The following is a 9,974-nucleotide window of genomic DNA, read 5'->3' on the forward strand; positions in this document are numbered from 1 at the left end:
CCACACAAAATTTAGATATAATATTTTAAGTCCTTCACTGGGATAATTATATGTCACTCAGGTGAAAAACAATTTTAATCTGCACCTGATGGAAGTTCACCTCACTGTTTCAGACCAAAAAAAGGAAAAGGGGAATTAAAGGATTTACAGGTTAGAAACTGAACTGTGCATTAACGGTAAAGAGTAAAATACTATCTTTCTAAATAAATTTGCTGTAATTCAAAAGATGCCCACAAGGAACACTTAAAGTGTGTTTTTGGGACACCAAACCTTCATTCTTTAATTCTTGCAGGCCAAACTCAGGAAAACAAATGATCATCCACACAACAGAAAAATGCCAAAAAACCCCTGCTTCAAGTAATGGAGAAGAAACAAATCGTGTTCAGACCAATTTTTTAATGTGAGAGAGAGAAAAAGTCTTTCTTTTCCCCATGAATCTCTTCAATTTGCAAATCCTAGCATCCATAACACACCTCATGCCACACAACTGAAGCAAATAATCCAATCTATTCAGTCACTTCCCATTCTCCTTCTTTATCACATAATCTGTCCAACTGAACCATTGCTATTTATAGTGTTTCCTGTACTCACAGATTCTAGGAGAGAGAGGAATGACTCAAAACTGCTTCTTTTCCCAAAACTTTTAGCCTCTCTCACAATATCATGTAAGCTGAGGAGAAATGCTTATTATCTAAAGTAAAAAAACCCCAACTTCTAACTATGCCAAAGTCCTTCTATTCATCTCAAATCTGCAGCTAGTTCCTCGACTCCAAAAATGACAACAGAGATTCAGATGTGTTAAAGCCAAAAGGGACCTTTACTGTTCTGATCACTGCCCTAGCATGGATGGTAGAAACCTGCTCTGAAGCCCCTGCAGGAAAACCATTTCTATTGATTGAGCCAGACTGTCTAGATAGAATCTATCTAGCCAAAGTCAGCTCACCTTAAATTAAAGATTGTAAATGCTGGACACATCATAGATGCTTTATTCTGCTACATAGATTATTTTTTTTATCCCATTACTCTTTTGTAAATATGTACACTATGAATGTAAATATAAGATAGGATCCAGCATTCCTAGGCATTTAAGCAGCTAATTTTCCTCTATATCCTCCTTAAAACACTTTGTGTTCTTTAGGATCTTCTGCCAAATCCTCAAATCTGTACAACATATTCCAGAAACATTCCTACAAGATGCCTGCTTTGCAAAATAAAACTCCAAGAACTATTGGACATATTCAGATTATTTAGAGAAAGAAAGAGCTGATGCAAAGGATTTAGGAACCATGCCTCATTTCCTATTCCAAATAAATTCAGTAGCAAAAGTTGCTATTCAATTACATTTGCTGTTGAATGTGATCCTTAGAGCTACTTAAAATTCCATTTTCTAAATTATCATGCTACTGATCTCACAATTTAGATTGGTGTCTGGTGAGATTTGGGCCCAAACAGAATGTCCTGTTTACAAGAAAGCTTAATTAGCACTAGCATCTCTACACATTTAACAGAAGGGATCCCATTCCTCTTACATGGACAGTATTTGGTTGGTAGAAGTGTCTAAAAATTGTGTTACATTTTTGCTGACGCTTTCTTCTTAAGCAGCTTTAGCAGACTTCGCAATATCCTACCTGATAAAATTTACTTTGGCCAAAATTAATCAGTCAGCTTGATGTCCTAACATTTACTTTTCTCTTTTGTTGTTTGCAATGCTTCTTGGAACTGGGACAAATATCAGACGTGTGCTCATGTAAATCTGAGGTATGTACTATATAAATGAGGCCCCAGTTCCCACTACCTAGCTACCATCTGAGCTGTATTCTTAGATCTCTATTTCTGAAAGGGATCAGTTTTCCTCAGGTGCCATGAAGGCACTAGTAGCTTTAATACTGCTTGTTCAGCTTCCAATTCACAAAGCTGTACCAGCAGCTCCCCCTGCTCCCTTGGGCTGTGATGACCCAGAATCTGAAGCAGCAGCTGAAGTTGCTGTGAATTATATTAATGGCCACAGTCATCATGGATACAAGTTTGCCTTGAACAGAATCGAGGATATCCGTGTGGTACCCCAGGTAAGTGAGGAGCTTGCAGGCAGAGCACTCTGCTCACATGGGGATGCTTGGAAATCACCAAGGGCCTGCAAGGGCTGTATCCTCACATGGGGAAATCAGCATAGCTCTGTTGATTTAAATGGGGCAAGGACACCTGGTAGCAGTGGAGAAACCAGGTCAGTGGAATGTATCTCTCAAAGAGCAGAACAGAGGGGGAGGGAGAAATGTTCAGATGTTTTTGTACAGTGCTAGAAAGAGCTCGGGTTACAAATGCAATGTTTGCTAGGGCAGATCATCCCAGGTGCTGATTTGTAAGACCAGTAGCTAATCTGGAGAAAAACTGAGGATAATCTTTGAGATGCAGGTAATTACTTATTGGCTAAACACATACCTATCAAAACTCCATGCTATTTGTGATGTTGTAGTAGGCATTAATTTTACCTAATGTCTTATTGAGCTACCAAGGAGTCTAAATGGAAATTACCGTGGCTTATTCTCCCACAGATCTATTGCTATCAATGAAGGCATCTAGAAAGGCCATAGAAAAGGTCCCAAATACAATGTATGTGCCAATTCAGAACCTTTGGTTCTCTTAAAACATGGAAAATAGTCAAACAATGACATGAGTGAAACTCCATAGCTGTTTTCTACTTGTTATGAAAGAGAAGATGCCAAAAGATAAGTTTAGAAAAGACTACAACAGACATACATGAGATTAGAAGTGTGTCCAGAGTTGCCCATACAAAAACACTGGTGACACTGCTTTGCTCATATTAATGCTTTTACACTAAAATGACTTAATTGGTTTAAATGGAATCACTCATGATTTGATCAGAATCAATCTTGGACCTAGAGAACCCAAGGAACTGTGTCCTGTGTTACAAATGAACTGGTACAATTCAGTGTAATTCCAATGCACTAAACAAGGCAGGTCAATGTTCACTGGGGTTTGTTTGGTATCTGGTTATAGAAACATGAAGTTTTTTTCATCAGAAAGCTGTTGATTTTTTTAAAAACTACCCAACAAAATAAAATTAAGTTAACTTAAGAGAACTGACTCACTTCATACAAGCTTGACTTTGCCAAATTTATGAGCCTGTTCCTTATTAGCTGGAATAAACTCAGTGTGATTATCTTGACTTACTCCAGATTTAGAGTCCTGTTCTTTTATAAAGTTAAAAGTAAAGACCTTTTCATTTACTCTGGTGTATACCTGGAGCTACCCATGATAGTGAGCAACAGAGGAAGTGCAGCCCCAGGGAAGAAATCTGGTGATGTTTGTGAAGAAAATACATCAATTCCAATGGTTTATTTTTTTTTCCTTTCAGGGGCCAAATAATGACATCATATTTCTTGAACTTGACTTACTGGAGACCACGTGCCCTATTCTCAGCCCTACACCTCTTGCAAATTGCTCAGTGAGGAGCTTTGCAGAACATGTGAGTATCTGAACATTACCAGCTGGGTCCAAAGGTGCATGTTCAATATGTTGATGCCAAAGGCCAGGCTATCACCAGATTCCCAAGCTAATGTCATATCCTTGTAACAGCCTTTAACCACCCAACCACTTGTAACATCCTTGCTGACTTCACTGCCTTCATGTCATGAAGGACTTCACTCCTGGATTTCTTTCATGTCCTGTTATCTGGAGAGGACAGATCTCTGCCAACATAACATCCCACACACAGTCCATGAATGCCTTGGGGCCTTCTACAGGGGCTCCAGATTCACTCAGCCCACATGTCATTGCCTCATTGCAAACCACAGACAGGGCAGGCTGTCAGTGTGTGCAAAAATACCCTTCCCTTGGCTACATGTGGGTTGTTACCTGCTGCAGTTCCATCAAGGCTTCTCTTCCTAGTTACAACTGCAGATGAGCTATTCCTTCAGACAGGGCTCTGCCTTTGAAGTACTGCTCAGCTGGAATTTACTGGCCTCAGATATTTTGTTCTTATGCAAGTGTGATCCAGCTGTGAGACGCTTTCCTGACCAAAGCAGTGAAAATGTTGTCTGAGCCTGCTGTTTCTAGAATGGGGCCCAATTCACAGAGCTCACTAAATATGAATCATGATCTACCCCTGTATTCATCAGGGCTCAGATTCTATTTTCCATCGGGGGGGAGGTAACTCTAACTGTTCCCTCTTCCCAGTGACTCCAGCTTTGCCTTTGACATCTCCTCCCTGCTGGATCATGTTGCTCACACAAGGCAGCACACTCTGCTGTTACCATGGCCACTGACCAGCTGAGATTAGTGAGAACGTTATCAAAGAGCTCTGTGGAAGGTCTTAATTCATAAGTATTCATATTCTCTGCCCTATATGAGAGACAAACCTGTACTTAATGTCCACAATCCTGCTACCCTGGTATTTTTGATACTTTTGAGATCCAGATTTGGATCCAGATTCTGTAGCTCTGATCTGCCTTTTACAAAATCACAGACATCAGGACATGCCTAGCAGTGCCTTTGCCATCAGACTGATGTTGCCAGGAATGGTCAACCAGGATCTGTTCTTTTGAATTTAGTGGCCCTTTATCAGAAAATCCAACAATGTAACCCTTTGATTTTTGTCTCTCTCTAGGCAGTTGAGGGTGACTGTGATGTTAAACTGCAGAAGGTGGATGGGGTATTATCTGTACTTGCTAGCAAATGCCACTCACATGCAGGTAAAGGCTTTGTTCTGTAGATTTGAATCTAGAGGCTGGAGTATTTTTATAGCAGTGGTTACAGTTCAGTGGCTTTTCTGATTCTAAACTCCTGGGTATAAATATGGCATAAAGGACAACAGTTAATAGGTTTTCTAAATCCAGCCCTCTTTTCTGGTTTCATTCCCTTACAAACCCACTGTTTCTCTTTGCTCCTCTTTACTGTGACAACTAAGATACTATAAGACTAACTGGGGAGCAAGTCCCAGATTTGAGTCTTTTCAGTCAGCAGTTTAACCTTAAGAATTTGATTCCTTGTTGGTCTGAGTTTACTTGCACTTGTTGGTCATCAGAGTGCCATTGGCAGATGCAGCTTCTTTACTAAATCCAGCATTTTCAATACTGCCATGGGAAAGCAGAATGTCTATTCTGCCTGCTCAGTGTGAGATCTCTTTGCTCTGTACAAGATGTCTTCAGTACTACTGTCAAAACTGATGACTGAAATAACAAATGCAACTCCAATGAGGTAAAGTATCTTCATTTTTCTACCATTCCTTGTGTGAGCTGAAGCACCTTTTCACTGCTGTCACAGATTTCCAGAAAGAAAATTTTCTAAAAACTGAGTAAGAACATATAAAATGTGCTACTGAAGTCCACAGAAAGATTTGAATGGCCAAGTCGTGTGACACACTGCCATCTATAGCCTGCACTGGAAAAATTCCTGCCACTTTAATTTGGGACAGGCTTTTAAACAGTGCTTTGTGTTACTGAATAGGCCTATAATGCCTTTCTAAACAATTTGCAATCTGATCAAAACATGATCTATTCCTCCTGCAGACTCCAGTGAAGACATTCTCAAAGTCTGCCCTGACTGTCCACTGCTGGCAAGAATGAATGACACAGAGGTGTTAGAAACCGTGTCAGCTGCACTCAATGACTACAACAGCAAAACCACTGATTCTTACCTCAGACTCCTCGAGATTGGAAGAGCCAAAATACAGGTGATTTCTACAGCTATGTCTAGCCTTTCATGTAAACATAATATTTCATCTACAGTAATTGTGCCCTGCTACCTAGTTATGCTTGCAAACAGACACAATTTGCTTGCTCTAATTTGCCCTCCTGATTTGCTTTTAATTTCCCAACTATTATGTGTCATTTTAGCCACAGGATTCCCTTTCACTCCAGTGGGAGATGAAGCCACAACATTTGCTTTTTATCTTTTCTCAGCAGCTCTGCAGTTTCTGAGTGCAAAGTCAGTGAAACATTTTTCCTGTTTTATCAGTATCATCCAGGGCACGTTGTTGTTGCCGAGTTTGCTGTGGGTGCCACAAACTGCTCTGCACAAGAAGCTAAAGCCAACGTGGGGGCTTGTCAGCTGCTGCCTGAGGATCAGTCTGTGAGTATGGCAGACATCAGCCCCAGCTCCCCAGCTCTGAGGTGGAAAAGCAGCATCATGCTGGGATGTGCTTGCACTGGAGCAGGAATAGATCCCTGTGGGGATCAAAGTGCGAGAAATGTGTACCATCCTGATATGTTTTTCAATATATCATTCTTAAAGCTATATCACACCTATCTCTTTTCTCTGAGGTATCTGGACTGAATTCTCATGGATTTGAATACATTTGAAAAAGGCTTGAGGACCAGAGACAGAATATTTTCAATGAATAGACTATATATTATTGTTTATTCTTAAAATGAGCACCTGAGAAAATCAGGCTCTTTGTACTAAACAGTTCACAGTCAAAAAAAAAAAAAAAAACCCAAAAAAAACCAGACTGTTTCCCCCTCCTACAATTCCAGTGCACTCAGTTGATATATATGCTCTTGAGAATTATACTGTATACTTTACCATGTTAAAATTCTTCTATTTCTGATGAAACTGAGTCCTAAGCAGTTTTAGGGGGTGGGAGCTCTTTACCTAAATTCTTATATATTCTTTCCCTCCCTCATATCCAGACATACAAAAGATCTTACTATAGAAGAACACAGGAGTTTCCCTTATTTGCTGCTTATGCATTTAAAGAGCTTTTTTTATTTTAAGCCCAGCAGGCTAAAATGCAAGCACTTTACTGCTCAGATAGAACATGAGAACAAGTAGCCATTTCTAAATGTGCTGAAATTAAAAGTTCTGATGCAGCCTCCCTCTATTTTCTAACTATTTTCTCTTGACTGTGTTCTGCTTTGCCAGAATTTTGGTTTCTGCACAGCAGTGATGGTAAAAGCTCCCTCACAAGACCTTCAGGTGGATTGCCAGTTGTATGGACATCAGGTACCAGCTCCAGATACTCCCTTGCTTTCCTGGGTATTCTAGCCTACTGGTACTGCTACAAGGCATCATCTTGAGTTTACTTCTTTCACTATAGACTGCATTAGCCACTTGTGATAACCTAACTTTGTATCCTAAAAGCCAAGGTAAGGTAGCTCCTGATTATCCTATGGATTTCTGTGCTGAGAATTAAGTCATATCTGCCATCCATGCCTGACACAATTTGCCCTCTTGACCATCTGGGAGATTCACATGTCTGTCAGGGCAAAGGGAACCAAACTCTGCTCTGCTAAAGGGATGGGGCAGATAAATGTAAAACAGAAATCAGCATTGTGGGGCGGGAGGCTTTTAGTCCTTAGACATGACTGAAATCAGGGACCTTGTCCCTGCACTGCTGTAGCAAGGGGAGGGAAACGTGCACTCGACCTGAGTACTCTCCAGGTATTTTAGCTCACATTTGGTCTCAGAAGGACTAGGTGGTGGTTGGATACTTCCTATGGACAACAGCTCTTGGTAGCTCAACAGTAGATAGCTGTCTAAGAGGTATATGAAAGAGAAAATGAGACAGCTGGTCTTGAATGTTTCACCAGCTGTGCAGGTGGCCCTGAAAGATCATATATCACAGAATTTGGTCCTGATGAATCATTGGCTATAAAAAATGGCTTCCTGGGTTCCTGTGCATGTGTTCCAATGCAAATCAGACTTCCTGATAGTCAGGAACATTTGAACTTGGGTTGCAGGCCTGCAGTTTTTAGGAGCAGGGTAACTAGTAAGGTATCAATTACCTGTACATCACAAACCCCAAACCCCTGAAAACCAACATGAGCTGTTTTTCTTTTCCAGCCTGGAGTTACCTACGCTCATCCAGGTCAAGACACATCAGCAGGACTGGCACCCAGTGCTGTGGGTGTCACAAACCACAATCTTGGGCTTTTCCACAATAACCCTGTTGCATCTGAATCCAGCTCTTCAGAAATGTTCCGTTCCATGCTCCCAGCAAAACCAGTAGCAAAGAGAGCAGTTGCAGAGGCTGCTCAGCATGACAAAGTCCCTCGCCCTGTTGGCTTTGTGCCTCCTCCTCCTCCCTGCCCTGGGAGGATTCGCTATTTCGATATCTAGGCTGTGTTTCAGACATGCAATGCAGCCAAACTGAGGGATCAGTGCAGCAGCAACACACAGACCACAACATCAACTACAAATAGTTGAGAACACGTGACTCTCAGCCTGAATGAGTTTTACCCTCCAGAGGGCAGAGCCATGGTCAGGGCCTTGCAAAGGCCTGCTCCAAAATATAGATTATTACAACATATAGCAGTAGTTTACTTTACATACAGGGATTCTCTAGTTAAAATACAGAAAACATTGTTTCAGTGAAACTGTTGTAAGAGCTATACAACAGTTGTAGCTTTGTGATAGAAACACCACCTGAAAGGTTAGTTCACAATAAAATGTTCAAAGCTTTGCTACCTTCTATCTGTATATATTTTCATTTAGTTGTCAAGTATCTCCTTCACAGCATTATGAGTCATATTCTGGGCTTGATTTCAAAAACACTAAGCTCCTGCACTTCTCATCAGCTTCACTGGGATGTGTGGGTGCTGAGCACTGCGGAAAATCAGGTCAGTCCTCTCTTTTGATCACACACCAATAGCACTAAAGAAGTGGCAGGAAAAAAAGTACTTTTCCCTTCCACCTATAATGTTTCCTACCATGTACCTACTTTTGATATCCACCAGAAGTACCTCAAAACTTTTGGATGTGGCACAAGAGCATCCATGTCTATGAAAAGAACAGAGTCAGGACACAGTGACTGCTGGCAGGCTGAAAGCATCAGTCCCTGCAGCCAAATGCATGTGCATTGTCTGCCTGCCAGCAGACACCCAGGTGCAGTGCAGTCGTGGGGTCCTGCACAATCTGTGTGCATATGAGGAAATGCCAGTTCAAGGGAATAAAAAATATATGACTGGCATGTATCTCATATAACAGGACCCTGACAGTGATGGCAATTTACCATTGTCCTAGCAGTCAAATCTTCCTTGAATTTCTGGCACATGTTAGAGGCAGAATCTATTCTAGGTAGAGAATTAATAAGGGGCTGGGGCCAGAAGGATCTTTACTGCCAGCCAGACTGGAATTCTGCAGGCCCTGGGGAGCAGTCTCAAAGACAGTCATGAATGTTTAACCAGGAACAGCACTTGCTACAAGATAATTATCATGCAGGCAGCAAAAAATTGCAGAACACATGTCATTTCTGAACTCTTTCAAATAACCTGTCCTGTTCTCCCAGCTACAACCATCCAGTACTCAGTAAGCAACACAACTAACACTTGCTCTTGGTGATAGTGCAACAGCTCACAATACAGAGAGGTTCTGCTCTGCTGTGCCAGTGGGGAAGGGAAAAGTCATTGGCACTTGCACCAGTGCTTCAGCTGGGTGTGTGAAGAAAGAAAAACCAGCCCAGACTCTATGAACCACAGCCTGATGTGATGGCAGCACACTGAGGGCAAGCTCTCCTTGTGAAGGTAGCTGCTCTCACATTCCAGCAAATGCTGAGTTTTGCAGGAAGTGTGTTGTGGGCAATTGCACCAGGCACAGCCAGTCAGTGGCTCAGGGAGTTTTTGTTCCTCTGTAAAGCAGTGGCTCCAGTATAACCTGCATGCAGCCTTTCCTTCAAAAAGTGCTAGTATTAAGCTGTAGAAATCTCTTAATGCAGTAAGATAGGAGGTCTTCCTATCTCACTGCATGAGACACAGCACAGGATTTAATGAAACTGCAACTATTGAGTTTTGGATCCCTGTGACACCAGATACATGAGACTTTTCAAAACTAGGAATCATCATTACTTAACTATAGATATTGTCTTGTATATAATGAAATAGGGACTAATTAATAGAAGAGAGAGTGCTTTCCAGGCTTAGAAAATTTTCTGATGGTAGAATGAATGTTTCCCTACCTATGGGGATCCCTGAAATCCAGAAATGCTGCATTTTCTTGTTGCCTTTTCAAACCACATAAAG

General features: G+C 41.4%; 1 protein-coding gene across 1 annotated transcript; it reads left to right on the top strand.

Moving 5' to 3' along the window:
* The first annotated feature begins 1,798 nt into the window (after positions 1–1,798).
* AHSG (alpha 2-HS glycoprotein) lies at positions 1,799–8,430 on the top strand. Its single transcript, XM_058812381.1, has 7 exons — positions 1,799–2,066; positions 3,374–3,484; positions 4,625–4,709; positions 5,526–5,689; positions 5,974–6,087; positions 6,880–6,960; positions 7,801–8,430. The coding sequence occupies exons 1-7, from the start codon at positions 1,863–1,865 to the stop codon at positions 8,074–8,076; spliced, it is 1,035 nt and encodes a 344-aa protein (XP_058668364.1). The 5' UTR covers positions 1,799–1,862; the 3' UTR covers positions 8,077–8,430.
* The last annotated feature ends 1,544 nt before the right edge of the window (positions 8,431–9,974 follow it).

This window comes from Ammospiza caudacuta, chromosome 11 (genome assembly GCF_027887145.1).
Source record: "Ammospiza caudacuta isolate bAmmCau1 chromosome 11, bAmmCau1.pri, whole genome shotgun sequence".
Taxonomy (NCBI): Eukaryota; Metazoa; Chordata; class Aves; order Passeriformes; family Passerellidae; genus Ammospiza; species Ammospiza caudacuta.

Bases quoted from the DNA above. Each gene is read 5' to 3' on its own strand.
- AHSG (XM_058812381.1), top strand. From the start codon at position 1,863: ATGAAGGCACTAGTAGCTTTAATACTGCTTGTTCAGCTTCCAATTCAC. The intron at 4,710-5,525 runs GTAAAGGCTTTG...TTCCTCCTGCAG, and splicing joins CAAATGCCACTCACATGCAG to ACTCCAGTGAAGACATTCTC. The intron at 5,690-5,973 runs GTGATTTCTACA...CTGTTTTATCAG, and splicing joins TTGGAAGAGCCAAAATACAG to TATCATCCAGGGCACGTTGT.